General features: G+C 41.0%; 1 protein-coding gene across 12 annotated transcripts in view; it reads left to right on the top strand.

The window, feature by feature from the left end:
- Nucleotides 1-21,832, top strand: part of usp9 (ubiquitin specific peptidase 9) — a 41,696-nt gene continuing 19,864 nt past the window's right edge. For 7 of the 12 annotated variants that reach the window (XR_015125417.1, XM_086267120.1, XM_086267119.1 and 4 more), the window contains exons 1-13: nucleotides 131-559; nucleotides 9,304-9,572; nucleotides 12,767-12,912; nucleotides 13,265-13,344; nucleotides 14,852-14,964; nucleotides 16,002-16,220; nucleotides 17,348-17,463; nucleotides 17,570-17,821; nucleotides 17,916-18,051; nucleotides 18,146-18,298; nucleotides 20,176-20,280; nucleotides 20,424-20,630; nucleotides 20,727-20,863. Coding sequence is in view for 11 of the 12 variants with exons in the window: in XM_086267120.1 (XP_086123246.1) it covers nucleotides 9,471-9,572; nucleotides 12,767-12,912; nucleotides 13,265-13,344; nucleotides 14,852-14,964; nucleotides 16,002-16,220; nucleotides 17,348-17,463; nucleotides 17,570-17,821; nucleotides 17,916-18,051; nucleotides 18,146-18,298; nucleotides 20,176-20,280; nucleotides 20,424-20,630; nucleotides 20,727-20,863 (1,766 nt within the window). In the remaining variant the exon portion in view is untranslated. Of the gene's footprint in view, nucleotides 102-130; nucleotides 560-625; nucleotides 650-5,068; nucleotides 5,088-6,639; nucleotides 6,662-9,303; nucleotides 9,573-12,766; nucleotides 12,913-13,264; nucleotides 13,345-14,851; nucleotides 14,965-16,001; nucleotides 16,221-17,347; nucleotides 17,464-17,569; nucleotides 17,822-17,915; nucleotides 18,052-18,145; nucleotides 18,299-20,175; nucleotides 20,281-20,423; nucleotides 20,631-20,726; nucleotides 20,864-21,832 lie in introns of those variants that run through there. The other 5 variants (XM_086267110.1, XM_086267112.1, XM_086267113.1 and 2 more) reach the window with 5 other exon arrangements.

Genomic DNA, 21,832 nt, shown 5'->3' with positions numbered 1-21,832 from the left:
CAAGCGATAGGAGGCGATATAGTCAAGTGCATCGTACCGCTCGGCTTTTTTCCGCCTGGTTTTGTTCAAACTATGGATCGGATATCAATGCCGGAGCTGGAGTGAGTTATCAGAATCGAGAAGGGGTTTTATTCGCTTTCCATTCAGCGGGTGTTGTGTTAGCTGAGCTGTGCTCGGTTGTGGTGCAAACTAGCTTACAGACATCGCTGACTGTTGGAGTTCACACAGTCGTCTAGTCTGTTTTAGTGAGCTGCATTTGTGTCCGACTGCGCTTCCGCCATGTTGAACTGAATCAAGTTGTGACTGACTGCTGGGACCGAAGTGACAAGCCCCAGAAATCGGACTAGATAGAGTTAGGGGGGCTGTTACCGCGCCGGTGACGCAGGAAAAACACCCAGAAGCAGAGGAAAAAAACGTAGGAATTAGATCATTCTAGTAACAGGTTTGTGTCCTGTGAAACTGTCACTGATATAGGCCACGTTTATGTAATACACGACGACACCATCGTTCAAGGCTGGACGTAGCCCGTGAATAGAGGGGAAGTCATATCAAATTCCTGGTGAGTTGTTAGCCAACTAGCTCGCTGTGCTGGCTGGTGATTGTTAGCTGGCTACTGCTAGTACTAGCGTCAGCTGTTGGTGTATGAAAGGTAACATTATAGCATTTTGGGTTGTTGGTGTTATTCACTTGCTGATGGAGTTTTCTCTGTTAGCTACTGCTTACTGAATCTTTGACAATGTCAATGCGATTAAATTGCAATTCATAGTCCTGACAGTACGTGCAGGCTGCCTAGCTCATCCCGCTAGATTCACTGAAGTCAAGCTAGCGCTAGCTACCTGCGATTGGTCCTGTTTAAAGACTGAGAAGGAACATTTCCTTTAAACGTCTAATGTTTACATGTTGGCGAATTTAAATTTCATCCACCCAGAGTTGTTAATTGTTTTATTACAGCGGCTTTATCAAAACTACATTGCAGCTAACCTGTTCTATAACCCGGGCCTCTGATATGTTATTTTCAGTTTGTTTTAGCTAAGTTAGAACTTAGCGTTAGGCGATACGGGTCAGAACAGTGAGTTAAATTTCAGGAAATAGACGCCTCCACTGTCACTGACATTTTATGCGTTATCCCAGAAAGCTAAAATGGCCACGAAGTGGCATTGAGTTGAATAGGAAAATTATAATTTTATGGGTTGAACACTAATTACTTGTCGAGTCATCTCAGCAAGCCGCTTGTCAAAACAGAAAGGTTAGCTACGGTGAATACATTTACTTAAACAGAAGCTAACGGCTGGCTAACATTAACTGTTTAGATTACTTCTTATTAGCTCGACTAATGTACTTTGCAAATGGCGTTATGGTAACACAGATGGTCGACAGTAGTGAGGAGAAACGCGATATTCTCTCAGTATTGGTTTTAGCTATTTAACCAAATTCTCTACGTATTTAGGCTCATCGGCTATGCAGCAGAGGTTTGCAGGACAACTATAACGTCAGGCCTGAGCGAATGATGAGGCCTGTGTTTCTCAGCGCAGTGGGCTTTGGACGACCAGGCCTTCACTGCTGTGCTGTCTGGGCGGATCGCCTTGCAGGCTAACCATCGTTAGTTGCCGCAGCTAGCTAGCAGCCAGGGTTATTAACTAACTAGACCACCAGCTGTTAGTAGTAGTTGACGGCGCTAGTTTGCGACGACAGTTACGTAATGTCACCGTTTACTTCATCTGCATCTGGGCTGTGTGTCATTTTGAAGATATTCCATCTTAGAGCATATGACATTACATGACCGATTTACCCGTTAATAATGTCGCTAAATAACACTATTATTTCAAAGCCGGGCGCTCCAAAAGGCCCCAGTTGCACCTAGCATAGAGAGCTAGCGTTAGTTATGGCTGTTGTTAAATTTGTATATCACTTTGTTGACTGTGGTTAAAAAACAAACAAAACATGATAGTATGTTTTTTTTTTCTTCGTGCGTCATGAAAGTAACCCACCGTCCCTGTTTTGGCAGATAGTTAGTTAATAATGGCTGGCTTTACAGATAGCACACTTGGCTAAATGCTGTGACATTTAGTTCTCTGCAAGCTAAAGATACTCCTAACGTTTTGCCTTTATTAATAACTGTTATGGACTGCATGTTATGCTACCTGCTGCACCATCAAAATGTTGGTGGTGCAGCAGGTAGCATGTAAAGTGGAATTTGCGCTAGTTTCACCTCTGTTAAACCAATAAATATTAAATCAGCTATTTTTCCACACCCATGTTAACTTTCTTTCAGATAGTTGGTATGATACAAGGGAGCAGAACAGCTGCAGTTTATGTGTATCTCGTTTTGCTTGTTTGTTTTTTGTATAATGTACAACCAGCACTCTGTTTCAATTATGTTCTTAGTTCTAGTCTTATATTGAGCTGCTAAATGATGTTTCTAAGTTGAGCTGCGGTTTGAGTATTTGCTTTGTTAGATTTTATACCACGCCAGCTGCTTTCAGCTGGTAAAATGGTGTAGAGAATATGTTGATATTCCCTCTTTATTACAAGGGCATTGCAGAAGGGACTAAGGTTCTGGGTTCAGACCTTGTCAGTAAATCTCTCATATATGCTCCTTCTTGATTTGTGTGGGGAAAGAAATTAAATGGAAAACATGTTCACTCTGAATAAGAATATATCCTAAGTGCTCATTTTTTTTTTAAATTTTTTAAATTTTTTTTAAATTTTTTTAAATGACATCAGAAACAGCAGTATGCGACATTACGTGATGGCAGAGCTTCAGTTCATCCTTTGTCTTTTTTTTTTTTTTTTTTTTTTTTTTTTTTTTTTAAATAAATAGGACAGGGGGAATGAATGAGAGAAAGAGGGGGAGAGAAAGAAAGAAAACCAAAGGGGAGAAGAGACGGTGAGAAGGGGGGGGAAGAGAGAGAAAAAAAAAAAAAGAACTCCTGGTTCACCTGTATGGAGAAAAAAAAAAAAAAAAAAAAAACAAACAAAAAAAACAAACAGAGGAGACAGCAAACAACAAAGAGCAACATAATAATAGAGAAAACAAAGCACCATCACAATAAACTAGCTAGTCATAGATATCAATATTTACTAAATAATAAACGATATTGTGCAGCACGCAAGATAGACAGCGCACAGTGTGCTTTGAGGCAGCAGCCAAGAAAGCTTTAGTCCGCGTCTGTGAATACCCATGTGTGCATACCTGTGTGGATCAGCATGCTTGCATTCCAAAGGTTTCTCCATGTAATGATCTGCTAGGGAGTGTGGGGGGGCCACAGCCCCGTCCTCCAGGGTGTGAAGCGGGTATGGAGGAGATCAAAACTCCAGACATCCAGAGGCCCCCAGAACACAAGAGACCATGGAAGACCAACAGAGGGGCAGCCGCGCCACTGTTCCAGTAAGAGCTGAGGAGAGTCCCAGATGAGGGCTCGCCCAGCAGCCGCGGAGCAGAAGTCAGGGGGAGTTGCAGTGACGCGCCCGTGAGCTCCGCCGGCCCCCAGCTGTGCCTGAGTGACCGAGCCCCAGGCCGAGAGGCCGGGGGCACCCCACCTCCAAAGGGGCCCGAGCGAGCCCCAGGCCCCAGGCCCCGACAAGCGGCCGCCAAGGAGTGAGCCGGTGTGTACCCGGACGCCCACCCCCAGACACAAAGAACCACCAACACACCGACACCTGAGGGAGTCCGCCACCGGCAGGGGAAGTGGTGGTGGGTGGAGATAGGCCTCCAAACCTTGGAGGGCCTGAGGTGTCCCCAGAGAGGTGGCGTCTGATACCCAACCTGACATATAGACACAGACACAAACATCCATTCCCACCCTCATGCTCTCATATGCACTCACTCCACACTCAACCGACGTGGAGACAGACATAAAGGGACGATCACACTCCCCAAGCGTACTCTACAAACCGGGTCTAGGTACCCTTGCCCCTGGAGGGGGGAATTGCACCCAGACCCAGGTGGTGTTACCCTTTTCCCTGCGGTGGGGAGAGGCAGACCACCCCGACTCCGCAGCAGCAGGGAGGCCCCACACCCCAGACCGCAGTCGGACGGCCAACTCCTCCTACTAGCCCTCCCGCTCCAGCAGGCCGCAGAGAATGGGGGTGGGAGAAGACTCCAAACCTCCCTCCACCCGCTCATTGTAGTGTTGATGCATATGTGTTCTAAGGTGCAATTAAAACCCAGGAGGGCATGGAGCTACCTGCCAAGGAGCAGCAGGTAAGCGCATAGTCCCTCCTGCTAGCCCTCAATGACTAAGTGTATTTAAAATTGAGAGGTGGGCAACGACGTCAGGGGTGAGGTATACACCCTGATGGTGATTTGGACTCCGTGATTGTGCCCACCCCCAAGATCCTATATGTATGTGTAATGAGAGTGTGAATAATGTGAATGTCTAAGTTGTGGGATAAAATTGAGGCAGAGGCAGCCAGAAGGGGACAGGGGGGGGGGGGTAGCCTCCTCTGCACCCTGGTGACATACCCCCACTCCAAGGCCCTGCATGTGTGGGTGGTTGTGGAGGAGCGGGAAGAGGGAGGCAGCTGGAGATGGGGAGGGAAGGAAGGGAGGGGCAGGTAACCCCTCCCTGGGGCCAGCTCCCCCGCTGACCCCAGTAGGCACTCCCACCCTCCGCGACCCGCCAGGGAAGGGGGGCCCAGGCCCATCAGACCGGGGCCCAGTGCAGTAGCGCCCCCCGGCTCCACAGAGCCCTGGACAGTCCACCCAACCCCACCACAGAGAAAACTGCACCCACCCCACCATCCACACATCTTCCAGACTACATAAGACGGTAAACGCCCAGGCTGAGATCTTCCTCCACCTCTCCTGTATCTCCCCCTCCTGCAGAGAGTTCCTGAAGAGAAGAAGGCTCCTGCAAGATGTGACCATCCCCCCCACCAGTTGAAGAGCCCCCCAGGCGGCTCAACGCACCGGCGGCACCCTGCTCCAGGGCCGGGCCCCCATGCACCCACCCGCCCACAACCCCGGCAACACACCAACCAGGACCCAAGCCCCCGAGGCCCGGCCCGGGCCCCAGCCCAGAGACGGAGCGCCCCCAGAACCTCACGCCCATCCCGGACCCACCCAGGGGCAGCCAGGTTGCCAGGTCAGTAACCCACGTCCGTCAGCACAGACCCTCCCCTAGCCCCGCTGCACGCAGCCGCGAGGAAACAGTCACCTGAGAGCCAACAGAGCCCCCAACCGGACGTGACCGCTACCCCGGGTTGAGCCCCCCAAGGAAGATGCCTCCGGGGAACCCCCCGACGCCCTAAGCCTGTCCCTACCCCCTCACCAATCACAACAGTGAAGGCGGGACCAAACTATGACCCCCCACCCCCACTAGGTGATGGAGCTGATAAAAGGGGCCCAGAGCAATTGATCTAATGTGGTGGCAGAGGCTGTGTCAAGACTAATGTAATCTAATAGATAATTTCTATATTGGTTAGAATTAAGATTATTTTTATTTTTCCAGTTCATGAGGACTGTTTTCTTGGCTATGCATAGGGCAGTGAAAACCATATGGGCGATATTCTTTTCTGAAGTGACATTATCTAAGCTGCCCAGTAGACACACTAAGGGGGAAGTTGGAATGTTACATTTCAGACACTTTGATAAGTCTTCACATATCTCGCGCCAAAACTTTTGCACTGGTGGACAGAACCAAAGAGCGTGGATGTAATTGTCTGGTGTATTGCCTTGACAGTGTGAGCAGTTGTTGGAAGATGTAAAGCCCATCTTGAACATCCGATGACCTGTATAGTGCACTCTATGAAGTATTTTGTATTGTATTAATTGCAGACTGGGATTTTTAATTAATTTAAAAGTTTTTAAGCAAATCTGAGACCAGAAGTTTTGGTCTAGGTTGACTGATAAATCTGCTTCCCACTTTGCAGTAGGAAGGGATATTGATTCATCTAATTTAGAAAGTGTTCTGTATATTTTAGATAATAATTTGGGGGATTTAAGAGTAAGAAAATGTGCTGCACTTAGTGGTGTTTGTAATTCAACTTGACTGAGGTTAAATTTCTTTTTTACTATGGATTTAATTTGTTGATATTCTAAAAACCTTGTCTTGTTGATCCCATATTGTTCAACTAGTCTGTCAAATGGAATAAATTCTGTTCCCTTTAATATATGTTCTAAGTATTTAATTCCTTTACAACTCCATTCTGGGAAATTAATCATATTATTGTTTTGTAATATGTCAGGGTTATTCCAGATAGGTGTACGTTTGCATGGGATTAATGAAGACTCCGTTATTTTTAGAAACTCCCACCATGCTGTTAGAGAAAAGCTGATGTTGATACTTTTAAAGCATTCATGTCTTTTGATGTTTGAGCTAATAAATGGTAGGTCTGAAATCTCTAGATCCTTGCATAGTGCCTGTTCAACATCTAGCCAGGGCTCAACTAAGAAGGTATGTTTTAACCATTCTGAGATGAACTGAAGCCTGTTGGCTAAGAAGTATTGGTGAAAATTAGGCAGATCTAATCCTCCTCTATCCTTGGTTCTTTCTCTACGTATTTAGGCTCATCGGCTATGCAGCAGAGGTTTGCAGGACAACTATAACGTCAGGCCTGAGCGAATGATGAGGCCTGTGTTTCTCAGCGCAGTGGGCTTTGGACGACCAGGCCTTCACTGCTGTGCTGTCTGGGCGGATCGCCTTGCAGGCTAACCATCGTTAGTTGCCGCAGCTAGCTAGCAGCCAGGGTTATTAACTAACTAGACCACCAGCTGTTAGTAGTAGTTGACGGCGCTAGTTTGCGACGACAGTTACGTAATGTCACCGTTTACTTCATCTGCATCTGGGCTGTGTGTCATTTTGAAGATATTCCATCTTAGAGCATATGACATTACATGACCGATTTACCCGTTAATAATGTCGCTAAATAACACTATTATTTCAAAGCCGGGCGCTCCAAAAGGCCCCAGTTGCACCTAGCATAGAGAGCTAGCGTTAGTTATGGCTGTTGTTAAATTTGTATATCACTTTGTTGACTGTGGTTAAAAAACAAACAAAACATGATAGTATGTTTTTTTTTTCTTCGTGCGTCATGAAAGTAACCCACCGTCCCTGTTTTGGCAGATAGTTAGTTAATAATGGCTGGCTTTACAGATAGCACACTTGGCTAAATGCTGTGACATTTAGTTCTCTGCAAGCTAAAGATACTCCTAACGTTTTGCCTTTATTAATAACTGTTATGGACTGCATGTTATGCTACCTGCTGCACCATCAAAATGTTGGTGGTGCAGCAGGTAGCATGTAAAGTGGAATTTGCGCTAGTTTCACCTCTGTTAAACCAATAAATATTAAATCAGCTATTTTTCCACACCCATGTTAACTTTCTTTCAGATAGTTGGTATGATACAAGGGAGCAGAACAGCTGCAGTTTATGTGTATCTCGTTTTGCTTGTTTGTTTTTTGTATAATGTACAACCAGCACTCTGTTTCAATTATGTTCTTAGTTCTAGTCTTATATTGAGCTGCTAAATGATGTTTCTAAGTTGAGCTGCGGTTTGAGTATTTGCTTTGTTAGATTTTATACCACGCCAGCTGCTTTCAGCTGGTAAAATGGTGTAGAGAATATGTTGATATTCCCTCTTTATTACAAGGGCATTGCAGAAGGGACTAAGGTTCTGGGTTCAGACCTTGTCAGTAAATCTCTCATATATGCTCCTTCTTGATTTGTGTGGGGAAAGAAATTAAATGGAAAACATGTTCACTCTGAATAAGAATATATCCTAAGTGCTCATTTTAATAACTGAAAACCTAGAAGGTTTGCTCCAGCAACATAACATTTTATTTTGGTAATTTGAATTTTCACTTATTTTTTGACTATTGTAATGGGAAGACTTTCTAGTGGTGGTTTTAGGCAATGTGATAAATACAAAATATTTAAATTAACAATTGAAATTGGTTTTCTTTCTGTATTCTTTTGAATATGAAAAAGTGATGAGCTTTAGACTATTTGATGTAATGAAAGTGATCTAAAGGTCTGATGGTTTAGAACTGAAATCCAGGGAGAAGGTTAAATGACATTTATTTTCAGAAATATGTGGTTATCGGTGACCCCACACACAGTGCCAGTGCTAAACTGGTGTCTAAAATTGCTTACTGATGAGCATATCTGACCTTAAAGGGAATATATGGTCCATTTATTTTGTGGTTCTCATTAAATTCATTGCTGTGATGTGTTCAGTCTATGGTACTGAACAAAATAACTCAAATTGGTCAGGGAATTTGATTTAAAATGTGAATGAAAATTGTATTACCCAAGCTCTATTTGTTAGACATCCTTGACAGTTTACAGGAAAACTTCCTGGCTTAACTTTGACCTGCTCTTCTCATCACAGTTGCACATGGACACATAGTTTTGCAGTGCAGTGAGAGAATTTTACTGACATAACAGGTTTTCCGTTCAAGTAAAGCAACGTGATTAAATAATCAGGCCAGACTGCCTTACTGTCTAATCATGAGCTGCTTGGGGTTCTTGTCACGTTGAACTGTACCATTTAGCAGTATCACCAAGGTCGTTAAATCTCAGAAATTACTTTGGCAGGCACACTTGTATTGTAATCTAAAAAATGATTGCTGAAGAGTAAGAAACAGAATAAATGTGAACTAAGGTATTGTGAGCTAATACATGACAGTGCTCAAAAGGCGTTTCATGATGGTGTAAAAGCTATAATTTTCAGTCTTAAATGGGAGTATAGTTTAAAACAAGGGATCAATTAGCTGATAACTAATGCAGTAGCACTAAATCTGTTTTTTCCTATACAGTCCATTGTTAACCCGTTCCTTCATATACAATCGGATGTTTATGTCTGCATTTGAGATTATTATTTTTCTTGTTGTGGGATTCAGGCAGACAGCATCTTCTGGGTTAAATATTAGAATTAAAATGAAAACTGGCTTTTGGATGATGACTTATGGTTTGCCTCATATTGGCTAATCCCAGGGACATATATCAAAGTGTTACAATAGTAGTTTATTGTTCTTTATCTTTCTTTTCTTATTAAGTTAGTAAGGGGTAGTGTTATTACTTTAAGGCTTGATGGGCTGAGACTGAACTCTCCAGTTTTGTCCTTTTTGGCAAATCATCTTCCTTTCTGAATAAAAGAGAAAAGAACATGTAGGCAGTCACTGAAAAACTGAGTGATACAAGCTGAACTGAGCTGACAGGCACAGCTCAGTTCAGTTTATTTTATTTTAGATTTAAACATGTATTTTAGATATTACAAAGTCTCCTAACCCATTCAGCTTTTACATGTTAAGCAGTCAGCTGATAATTCTGACCTTTGCCCCCTCTTCTCTGCTCCAGGTTATGCAATGGTCTCAGCAGCACACCCAGATCTCCAGGTGCTTGTGTCCCTCTCTCGTGTGTTCCGGCTCTCTTCCCTCTGCTCTACAGCTGAGGTGGCTGTGATTTCCCTCCTGGCCAGCGCTCCCTAAGAGGCCAAGATTGCCAAGATCTGCCCCGTGGCGAGCATGACGGCCACCACGCGTGGCTCTCCGGTGGGGGGCAATGACAGTCAGGGCCAGGGCCAGGCTCCTGATGCTCAGAGCCAACCCCCACTGCCACAAAACCAGGTCAGCATCATCTTTCTAACACTCGTTTTAGATAGGTGAAATGAAGAAATGAAAAAAAAAACCAAAAACGGTTATAGGAATGAAAAAAGATATTTGTTTTTGTTTTGTTTTGCTTTTTTCAGTCAACACAGCACAGTTTTTTTTCTTTTTCTTTTGCTGATATTGCTCGTACCTAACCACACACAGATGCCCAGGGAGATGAAGAGAGAGGGGAGGTGGGGGCGGAAAAGGAGGGAGAAAGGGAGAGAAGGCGAAGCATCAATGAACAGAGCCTCCTGAGTGATGGATAAAGGGTGTGTGTGTGCGTGTCTTTGTGCGTGTGCAGGCCTGTGTTGGTTAGAGATGAGCTGTGGTGAGACGTGAGAGGCAAGCTGCCTATGTAGGTCAGCCAAGCAGAAGGAGCCTTCACCACACACCCCCACATTTTATATTTCTCAGTTATGCATCTCTTTCCACGTTGAGTATCCCTCCTTTACTCTTATACACAGCTGCTCACACCACCACCACTGTTGATGCGCACTCAAAAGATGAAAGAAAAAATAAAGTGGTTAAATGCATATTCATCGATGTACATTTTTGATTGTATTTCTCAAATACTCTTACTTCCAGTGTAGCCCTAAGATTCACCCACATACTAACACATTTATACGTGACCCATGTCAACTCTTATTATATTTCCTGTATGGTGAAATGAGTAATACTTCATATTTAAAGTATCAGAGTTATGATCACTTGAATGACCTTTCTTTTTTCTTTTGTTTTAAATCAAGCTTTTCACCAAAACTAGCATAAGCAGGAAGTTAGAAAATGTCTATAATAGGAGCAGGTGGTCACAAACTAGCAGATCCTGTCCTAGCTGTTTGGTAACTATAGGACCTAATTTGGAGGAAAAAAATCCCTTTACATGTGAAAGGTTAATGTTTTTTTTCAGTCCTACCTTATTTTTGGGAATCCAATCTTCTCTCATGACAATGCATGCAAACTTCAGTATTTATTGCCTATTGACACTATCTCATCAAGCCAAACAGTTTAAAATCTGTTTGTCGGTTGAAAGCTTTTGTTTCAGTCAGTTCTCTTGGAAACTGTATGTAGTGCAGTTTCTTTTAATTGCACCCCTACTGGGAGATCCTTATGCAGCCTCTCCAAAGCTGACCCTAGTTGTTTGTTTAGTGTAGGATCATGGCTGTGCTAGCTCATATCTACTAACAAGCATCTTTGTCATGACATTGTTAGGCTTTGCCATAAGCCTCTCTGAACATATTCCACTTGTTGATATTTTGTTGACTATGTAAAAGCCATGCAGATTACAGAAGTTGAAAGTTGGCTTTTATGTAGGTTTATAGCGGCTGTATTCTGCTGCCAGGAGTACACAGAATATATCTTAAAACAAACAAAAAAACTTGTGTTATCAAACCACAGTCCAAAACGAATAAAATGGCTGTTTTGGCTTGTGGGAAAATTCTCTTAAATATTTATCATCACATGAGGTAAATCATTCAGTCCCTAACACACTGGTTTTTGTATCTTTAGTTTATTTGTTTTAAGTTAGCTGTAAGTGTTTTTGTTGTTAGGACAGATTTTTAAACAAAATGTGGGACTTCTTGTCCAACGGCTTTAGCCTGAACTAACATATTGTCTTGACTTGGCCACTGTGTCTGTAAAGGAACAACCTGCACCTGTTTCACCTCATCAGTGATGAAACTCTGAGACACACACTAATGTGATATCAGTAGCGGTACAACCAGCATTAGAGCAGAACATATTTCCTTTTCTAAAAGCAGAAACAAAAAGCCCCTGTTTTGAGCAGGTCTTCTGGTGCATCTCCAGCCTTGCTTTTGGTTCTTGAATGTACCTGGTTGACACATTCCCGCCCATTGTTATGCTTTCTAGCAGTACCTCACAGGTGATGTGTAAATCTACCATTTTGTGGGTTTTTATTTTTTGATAAAGTTATAAATGTGACTAAGTAAGCTATGCAATAAATGAGCTTCCTTTGTGAGACGTAACGCATTCAGTGATTTGTTTCTATATTTTGGTAAATTCCCTCTTTACTTGCTTTTTGTGGTTGAAAATTAAGCTCTAAACCTCAACCCAGTCAAAAATACAAAAAAACAAAACAGATTTACACTTGCCTGAAAAAGTAAATGATCCTGAGTGATAGTGTGACCTTCAGCTATACAAGCTAAGGCTTGAGTTAAGCATGCCTAGAGACCAGTTGGTGGCCTCTGTCAACCGTTGCTCATTAGGGGGGGGGGGGGGGAAGTGTGCTGTGTGACCGGTCGGGAAGTGGTTGTAGGCAGTCACTGTAAAATTGATTGCTAAAGCCCCAGTCATACAGGCCTAGAAATCAGTCAGTCAGTGGTAATCCCAAGTTACAAAGGAAAAAAAGCATTATTCCTTCACTGGTTAGCTAGTGGTTCCTGGGTGATGTTAGCAGACACTCTGTGAAATTGGTCATAAAGAGAGAGGTTTTTTTTTTTTTTTTTTTTTTTTTTTTAATCAAAGGCATGTGGATGTGTTTAAAAAAAGAAGAAAAAAAAGATAGGGGTGATATTTTATGACTTATGTCTTTTGCCCACTGAGCTAAAAAAATGAAAGATAACTGACTGTTAAGTGAACTGGATTTAATGGAGGTAATTGTCAGAAAAGATGAGAACAGTGAAATTGTTAGACAATGCTGCTTTTAAAGGTTAGGGTATTAAAGTTTAAATAAACTGAGGAAAAATGAAAATATAATTAGTTGGCCACTAACACTAGTTAGATGTTTTAGTAAAAACAAAGGAGTGAGTGTGCTGGAATAAAGCCATTGTTTTCCAAAATGCTGCCCAGGTGCAGGTCTTTTGAAATGAGGCATACTGCACATCGAGGGCCGTGCTGTCGTGTGTTTGTAAGCTGGTTCAGGCATTTTCTTTACATCAACTTATTGTTTGGTGCACTTTTTTGGAATTGGTGAATTTATTTGGATTTGTAGAAGCTAGGAATTGTTAATGTGTGAGTGCATTTTTTTTCAATTTGTTTCTGCATTCGTAATTAACCACATATATATCATTAGGTTTTTAGTTTGGATTTTAAGCTACATTTGCTTTTGATACTTGGTCTGCCATTGCATTTTTTTCCTTTCATAGCAGCATAGACCTGAAATCCAGAAAGATTATTACATGAGATCTGATTTTGATGGTCTGCATTTTTTCTAGACGTCATCTCCTAACTCATCTAATGAGAACTCTCCAGTGAGCCCACCAGATGAGCAGGGCCAGGGGGATGGTCCCCCTCAGCTGGAAGAGGAAGAGCCAGCTTTTCCTCACACTGACCTAGCCAAGCTCGATGACATGATCAACAGGTAGGTCACATTTAAATCTCAGCTATGACAGAGAGTAAACTCAAATTGTTTTGTAAGCATACATAACTTGGTTAAAAACATTTTTTAAATTGGGGGGATGGGAGGACCCATGTCTCCTGGCATACTCTGCGGAGTCCATTTAAAGTTTGCTTCGTGTTCAGTCTGAACACATCACACCATTCACACTCTCACAGCAGAGTTGCCTAACAGCAAAGTAAATATAGCTCTTTGGGGTGCAGGTAGACAATATCAATGTAATATTTATGCATTTTACACAGGTGAATATTACAAATATTGCACAGTATCCTTTTCCTCTTTTTTTCTGGCGATTCATGTCTTTCTGTTCTCCTAGGCCTCGTTGGGTTGTTCCAGTTTTGCCAAAAGGAGAGTTAGAAGTCCTCTTGGAAGCTGCTATAGACCTGAGTAAAAAAGGTGGGAGTGCACAGAATGTTCTTTTTCATAGAGGAGCTTTGTGGCACTGACATCCTGCAGTCTGTGCTTATGGCTTTCACTGGCTAGTTTTTTGTCAATATAATATAATGTGAAACATCTAACAGATGTAGGAAATCTCTTTCCTTTGAGCTTGTTAAATAATGAAACACTCAGTAGAATATAAAATAGTCAGTGATTTCTTTTGCCTGTTTTACTTAATTTTCCTTGCGTGCTTTGCACATCAAGAGTTCCTGGATGTGTAAAAATACTTAAATAATTTACAAAGACATAAAATGGAATATTACAAAATCTTCATGTGTAGTTGTAAATTTCAGATGCAAGTGTTTTTGTAACTTTTTTAGAACTTCATCATATTGATTAATTGATTAAAAAGATTAGCACTAAACTCAAACATTTTCCCATTTGGTACTTGGTTTTGTACTTTTTGTTAAATACACATAACCTTTACTTTTTACTTAATCTGCAATATTGACATAATTATGTAAAGAGAACAGTGAAGAACTGGCCTTGCTATTGCAGTGTAGGTGTTCAGCTCTGTGCTGCCTATAACATTGCTAACAATTACCTTTTAAATGTTCTTTAAATTGATCCAAGATTTACAGTTATGCAATCAAAATATGTTGTTAACATATGTTTTGTATTTCTTATATGAAGTATACCAAAAGGACTTAACTTTTAAATTGCATCAGTGATGATATTAATCTCGTGCATATAGGGCAGTTGTCTCTTTTGATGAAATCCACCAAAGTCAGTGAGGAATCAAAAAGAGCGAGTTGTATACAGAGACATTTTTTGTACTGGAAGTGCCCATGACCTCCTTAGCAGAGGCTTCTCTCAGGTGCTTGTTGTTGCTAGGTTACAAAACCGTCTTCTTTAAAGTTTTCTCCTCTGTCATTATTTTTAGTGTTGCTACTGTAAGTTATGCCCCTTCTGATTGGTCTCTAAGAGAGAAGTGACATTGATGAGAGCAGGAGTATTCCCAAAACTGACCTGTGTTCAGCTGAGAGGCCTGTAAAGCGCAGCGGAAAACTGCTGTGTGCCTGAGGGCATTTTTTCTCTGAGGACTATGAGTGGTATCAGTGCTCAGCTTCATAGGATTTCTATAGAAAAGATGTGCTGACAGCACATAAAACTGCATATGGACACGGGTCCTTAGTTAGGTTCTTATTTTATGTTTATGTTAACTGAACAAGTTTATTATTCTTAGGCTTCAGACTCCTCTAAACACTTTTTCCAAGTGTTTTTCTTTTTCTACTGTTTGCCCTGGATAATGTCAGAAAGAAAGGAAATCCTTGACTCTCCAAACGTTCTGTTTATTAGAGGCACCCAATCAGAAGATAGTCAACTCAAATATGTTTTTCACTATATGAATGCTTTGTTGTTGTTGTTGTGCCTCTCATTCTTATTTTTCATCTCCTTTACCTTGCTATTATTATTATTATTATTATTATTATTATTATTATCTAATGGGTGACTTTTCTTGCAGGACTGGATGTGAAGTGTGAAGCATGTCAGAGGTTTTTCCGAGATGGTTTGACTATTTCCTTCACAAAAATCCTCACAGACGAGGCAGTCAGTGGTTGGAAGTTTGAAATCCATGTGAGTTTTTTTTGCTTCTGCCTTACAGTTTGGTTTGATTTTTTTTAAGATGACCATGCTTTCAAATAATCACAATAAAGAACCTATATAGTATATTTAAAAGCAAATTCACATTTTTATGAGATACAAAATCGTTCTTGTATGTTAGATGCTTTTCTAAAATTTGATTTAAAGGTCCAGATTGTCCTGATGAGGGATGGCGGTCTGTAAAACCTGTTTCTTCATTCTTTGCCTTTATCTCATTAGATACATCCATTGTTCAGATCTTAGGTTGGTCTGCAAAGTGAGTTGTTATGTAGTTTTTGTAGATTTAATAGAAAGAGGCATTTCCAGCAGTGATCAGTGATCTTTTTTCTTTTTTCTTAAGCTCTTGTTCTTGAAATTGATCTGTGGAACGTACTTGAAATAAACCAGTAAGACAGATGTGTGAGGATTTAAAGGCGGAAAAGGGGTTTTTGTTTCTCTTCCTCACTGTGGATTCTTTTTTAAAATCTAATCTTTTTCAGTATATTATACATCATCATGCTTGTCACCTGCAGCTCCTTTTAAAATGAGACACTGAGAAGATGAAGCAATCAGAGACTTGTAAAGTCTAAAAGCTTGCTGGGAATGCTGTGATGAGTCAGTCCTGTATTGATTGCTCATATCTGGTTTCTACAGACATGTGAACTAGCCAGGAGCCATGCAGGAACAGCCTGGTTGCTGGAATTTGACCAATGGCGTGACTAGCAGGAGTGCTCTTCCTTTGTTTGTGTGGAAGTGTAATTTCTTTTGTTGACAATGTGGAATCCTCATTAAAGGCAACAAAATGTGGGTGTAATGAGTGAAATGTGCAATTTTTCTCTAGCTTGGGAGCTGAAGAGTTAAGCCTGTCAGACTTCAGGGTTACTGGGGAGAAACCATGAATAGTAAAATGTGTGTTGTAAGGCTGACCAGAAGTTAATCACAGCAGCGTCGAGGCTGGGCTTTTTCCAGTTCTTGATATTGTTCTTGTGATCCTGCCTTTCTTTCTTTTAAACTCGGGTTTTATTCCACAGAGGTGTATCATAAATAACACACACCGGTTGGTGGAGCTATGTGTGGCCAAGCTCTCTCAGGACTGGTTTCCTCTACTGGAGCTGTTGGCCATGGCCACCAACCCTCACTGCAAGTTCCACATCTACAATGGCACACGGCCCTCTGAGACCGTCCCTGCTGGAGCACAGCTGGCTGATGATGAACTCTACGCTCGACCACCAGACCCTCGATCTCCCAAGGTGACTCAGTACAACAGTTGACCATAAAAACTGTAAAATGACTAGTTTATAATCTGATTCGCATTAAGTGATCCAGACTGATCCAGTCATGCGTTTTGTATTGTATAACAAATCCTTAGGTGTATGGAAAATTGTCAAGATATGTCATGCAGAAGATGAGCTTTGAGTTTTCTTTCTTTTGAGGAGAGTTAGCTCGTCTTTCTTCCTCAAGACAAACTCCATCAAGTGACATTTTAGTCTCGCCCTGAAGACCCTTTTGAAATAAAGAATCCCTCTCTGGAGCTGCCTGATAAAAAATAACATGGACTTCACTGTCCCTAAGACATTTAATGCTTATGTCAGAAAGCAGATTGTATAAAAGGGAAGGTGGATACACCAGAGAATAAGAATTGTACAGTAAAGGAGTGATGAATGCAGTGTGGGCACAGGGTCAGTAGAAGCAGTACTGCAGTATTGCTTGCCTGTCTGGCTGTCTATTGGCAGGGGGCCCAGGACTACTTAGTGTTTTACTGTGCTGTTACGTCAGAGATTATTATTATTATTATTACTATTATTTTTAGGAAATTTTAATCAAATTACTCATTACTAAATATTTAACAGCAGTGCCAAATTTAAAGTTAATTTTTAGCTAAAGGAAATGGTAAATGGCCTGTATTTATATAGCGCTTTACTAGTCCCTAAGGACCCCAAAGCACTTTACATATCCAGTCATCCACCCATTCACACACACATTCACACACTGGTGATGGCAAGCTACATTGTAGCCACAGCCACCCTGGGGGGCACTGACAGAGGCAGTGGAAGACCAAAGGAAGACCAGCTACATTAAAATAAGAGTTGAAGTTTGAAGCTTGTTCTCCTTAGCAGTGTGCCTCTTTCACAAGCCATGCATCTCAACTGAGAATAAATATAGAAAACCAAAGAATAGATATGTTTCTTCAAGCTTGCCAATAGGAATTTAGTTTGAGAAGTTGTTCATTTACACAGAGAAAACAATTTCTGTTGTAGTTTCAACCTAAAGTCTCTGAATGGAAGCTGATGATAGTTTAGCCTGTGTAACCAACCTGACTTCACATTAAAGGGTGCTTATACAGTTTGTTTTTGTCCCTTGTTTATTCTGATCACAGGGTTGGTTGGTGGACTTAATAAACAAATTTGGCACGTTAAACGGGTTTCAAATTTTGCACGATCGCTTCATGAGCGGCCAAGCACTGAATGTCCAGATCATCGCTGCACTTATCAAGTAAGTGCTGACACAGCACAAGGTTTTACACCACGTTGCAAAGTGCTTTTGGTGCAATGGTCTTGTTTCTGGAACTGACTTTCTGTTTCTACTTTCTGTTTTACAGGCCTTTTGGCCAGTGTTATGAGTTTCTCACATTGCACACAGTAAAGAAGTACTTCCTTCCAGTCATCGAGATGGTTCCCCAGTTTCTAGAGAATCTCACAGATGAGGAGCTAAAGAAAGAGGCCAAGAATGAAGCCAAAAATGACGCACTGTCCATGATAATCAAGTCTCTGAAGAATCTGGCTTCTCGTGTACCAGGGCAGGAGGAGACCGTGAAGAATTTAGAGATTTTTAGGTTAAAAATGATTCTTAGGTAAATATCAAATTCAGTCTTCTCTGATAAAGATTTTGTTTAACTTTAAGTTTGATCAGGTTTTAAACATTTTATTTTTGTTTTTTACCACCAGGTTATTGCAAATTTCTTCTTTTAATGGCAAAATGAATGCACTAAATGAAGTTAACAAGGTCATCTCCAGTGTGTCCTACTACACTCATCGGCATAACCCTGAGGAGGAGGAATGGCTGACTGCAGAGCGTATGGCGGTACGCTCAGCTCTTAACATTTGTGTTTTACATCAGGGATTTTAATGTCTGTGAAATTCATTTCTCCTTTACACATCTCATTATGGTGCTTCAGGAATGGATCCAACAGAACCACATCCTGTCCATTGTGCTGAGGGACAGTTTGCATCAACCACAGTATGTCGAGAAACTGGAGAAGATCCTTCGCTTTGTTATCAAAGAGAAAGCTCTTACCATGCAGGATCTGGACAACATCTGGGCTGCACAGGTACTCTGCAATTGATCATTTAAAAAAAATAAAAAATTATAGCCTAAGAGCCCTTACTCGTGGTTTTATCAACTACTCTTATTTTCATACGGAGGCAAAAATCAAAGTTAGATAAAACCTTGCAGATGGTTGAACAGATGCAGCAATACAGCACAGTACGGCATTGTTGCAAGATTACAAAACATGTTTTATGGGGCTTTGATCCAGGACGTGGTACGCACTGTGCTTGACGTTTGCGTTCAGTGCACTGTTTCAGGGACCTGTGGCCAAAGGAGCAAAATGGGCACTTTCAAAAACTTGTGCAAGATGTCAGTCATCTAAACTATTAACCCTTATTGCGGATATGCAGCAAGCTATGTCACTGTTAAAATGCATACCTGGTGCAGCTCTTTCCAAGAAAAGAATGCAGTAAATGCAGTACAATGGTACAAGCATACATGCACCAACGCACAATATCAAATTTTCCTCCCTTTTGTATTTGCTGTAGCAAAGGCAACTTCATTCTTCACAAGAGCTCCTGAGGTCTATGTTTGGGCTTTGCTCTGCATGGCGACAGACTGCCATTGCACAGTACAAGTCATTAAAAACGATGGCTTTCAGATTGCAGCGTGAAAGCACCTTTTAAATGTGTGGTTTTGTTTTGTCTTTTTCTTTTTTAGAGAGAGATTTTACTAGTGGTTTCTAAGAATCCTGAAGATTATAATTGTTTTGCACTGGCGCCAGCTTTATTGGACTATGTTTTACAATTTTAAGATTTTAAAGATTGCCACATTCTTGTCAGTAGTGCGGAACAAATAATAAATAAATAAAAAGATGTGTCCTTGCCCAGGTATGTTTTATAGATTTGTTTTTTTTCTAACCTCAACCCTGTTTGTGCAGTATCTGTACAAACTATGCCTCCATGGTGTGATCATGGCACACAGCTCTAGATTTCTGCAGTGCTCACACCTATAAATCGCTGAGAATGTATACGTCATCTTTCAAATCTGTCTTACAAGAAAGAGCTGGCAAAGATTCAAAAGAATACAATCAGCTGACAGAACAGAACAATAATCAACGAATCATTAAAAACAATTGCAAGGATAATTAAACCTGTTAGCAATGATCACAACTTTAATTTAAGGACAGGTTCGACTTTATTCTAGTTGAAGAGTGCGTATGTACTTGACATGCCAAGTTTGCTGCTTGCATTGGGGAATATTGAAGGTTATGTTTTTACTGGGTTTTGAATTGTAGTTAGAAAATTTAAAGAGATGAGAAATATGAGGAGGATTGGGAGCAGTAATAGTCTCTTATAAATGGATGACATGTACAAAGCACCACTACTTATTGGCTAAAAGCAATTGAATCCAACCTTTTCAATACATAAGTTTAAAGTTTTTCATAACTTTTGAAGTGTTGTATTCTATGGTAGATACTGATGTAGTTTTGTTTTGCAGCAGGACACTAAAATGTATGCACATAGTCAAGGACAGACATGAAGGTTGGACTGCATGATATTTTTTTAAGCTGGCAAAATACAGACATCCTTTTATTCTTAGCAAAAAGGTTAGATAGAAAGTATGAGATGGAAGGTGAGTCAGGGCTGAGCTGGGGTGGAGCCTGAAGCATGTAGAACACTGTCATCACCAAGAAAAGGACGTGATTTGGAAAGTAAACTTCTCTGGACCAGACTTCACGCACTTTCAACATTCTAGTAAATTGACTTAAAATGATCCACTGTTAATAGGGAATTTTCTCTCATTTAAACTAGCAAATTAGAATATACTTTTTGTAGTGTCTTTATAATAGCCAGAGTAAACCCTTTATCACAAAGTTTCTGGTAGAATATAAATATTGTGACCCTGACAGCTGAACTGTTCTGTGTATGTCTGCAGGCTGGTAAACACGAGGCCATCGTTAAAAATGTCCACGACCTGTTGGCTAAGCTGGCGTGGGACTTCTCGCCTGAGCAGCTGGATCACCTTTTTGACTGTTTCAAGGTGAGTAAGACTTGTCCTCAGTAGTTACAGGCGATAAAGGATTTTTGTCCACAATGTATATTTTTCATTTGCTTTCAGCTGAATCGTGCTGCAGTGTAATTGTTCCACTGATACTACTGTAACCCCCCCCCCAACTTCTATAGGCAAGCTGGACCAATGCCAGCAAGAAGCAGCGTGAAAAACTGTTGGAACTTATTCGCCGCTTGGCTGAGGATGATAAGGATGGTGTGATGGCCCACAAGGTCCTTAACTTGCTGTGGAACCTAGCACACAGCGATGATGTGCCTGTAGACATCATGGACCAGGCTCTCAGTGCTCACATCAAGATATTGGACTATAGTTGCTCACAGGTACATGCTGCGGTTTATGTTTGACTCCAAAAATATGAAAATAATAGGCTGGTCTTTCTTAACTCTATACTGATGATGTTTAATTTTCATTCACAGGACAGAGACACCCAGAAGATTCAATGGATAGATCGCTTCATAGAGGAGCTACGAACCAATGACAAATGGGTGATCCCTGCCCTTAAGCAAATCAGAGAAATCTGTAGCCTCTTTGGAGAAGCTCCTCAAAACCTCAGGTAAGGTCATGGTGGAAATATATTCCTACATAAATGCACAAAAAGCACAGTTCTAATACTGGCAATTATTTTTTTTTTTAAAGGTATCATTTACTGTACTTTTAATGCTTTATAATGAATTATTTATATTTATTTTGCACAGAATGCCTGAACACTCATAAAGAAAACATAATTTTCTGTGTTTGAGCTGAGCATTTATCCCAATGGCTGAGGCGTGTCAATTTTGCATTTCAGAAAATTAATGGCATTGCAGTTTACATTTTATTACACCGCTGTAAGATAACATTTTTTGTCTGCAACTCATTCCAGTGCACTAATTATCCATCAGCACTAACCAACAAAGCTGGACAACCTTTTTTTTTTCTTCCTTATTTGTTCAATATCTCTCAGTAAATCAGTCAAGCAGCATGGGTTGGTGAGCATTGTTTTGTTTTGAATACACTGGAAAGAGCTGAAAAGCTGCACTTTCCGCTTTAATTCGGACCAAAAGCTTTTACATAAGATCGCATCATGCCAGTCAAAATACACAATACTTTATAGACACGATACTAGTTCTGTCCAGTAAATAATATTAGTTAATTAAGTTCATCTGAGCAACTTTACAGATCACAAATATACCTTAATGGAATTCAGCCATTATCAATTTAATTATTAACACTTGGCTTTTTCCCAAAGTGTAAGTCAAGCATACATTAAAGCTTGTTCTGCGAGTGAATCAGGTTATCGTGCAGCCCCCCCCCCCCCCCCCCCTTTCTTTTTTCTTTTTTCTTTTCTTTTCTTTTTTTTTTTTTAAGCTGTGTACTCTAGCAACTCAGGGTCTTCAGGCCCCAGAGTAGCATTGATTTAAAGTTACTATAATAAATAATTTTAAGTTTGATTGTGCAACATTAAATTGTTTAGACTTGGAGTAGTGTTTTTCTTTAATAGTAACTGTAGAAAATATGTAGCACACATGCCTGTTGTTTTTCA

The sequence above is a fragment of the Aulonocara sp. 'chitande type north' Nkhata Bay genome, linkage group LG16 (assembly GCF_057382095.1).
Source record: "Aulonocara sp. 'chitande type north' Nkhata Bay isolate Kocher_YH1m ecotype deep benthic linkage group LG16, A_spYH_male_GT1.1, whole genome shotgun sequence".
Classification (NCBI taxonomy): Eukaryota; Metazoa; Chordata; class Actinopteri; order Cichliformes; family Cichlidae; genus Aulonocara; species Aulonocara sp. 'chitande type north' Nkhata Bay.
The sequence above is the reverse complement of the archived record's forward strand: the minus strand, read 5'-3'. Positions and strand labels throughout refer to the sequence as shown.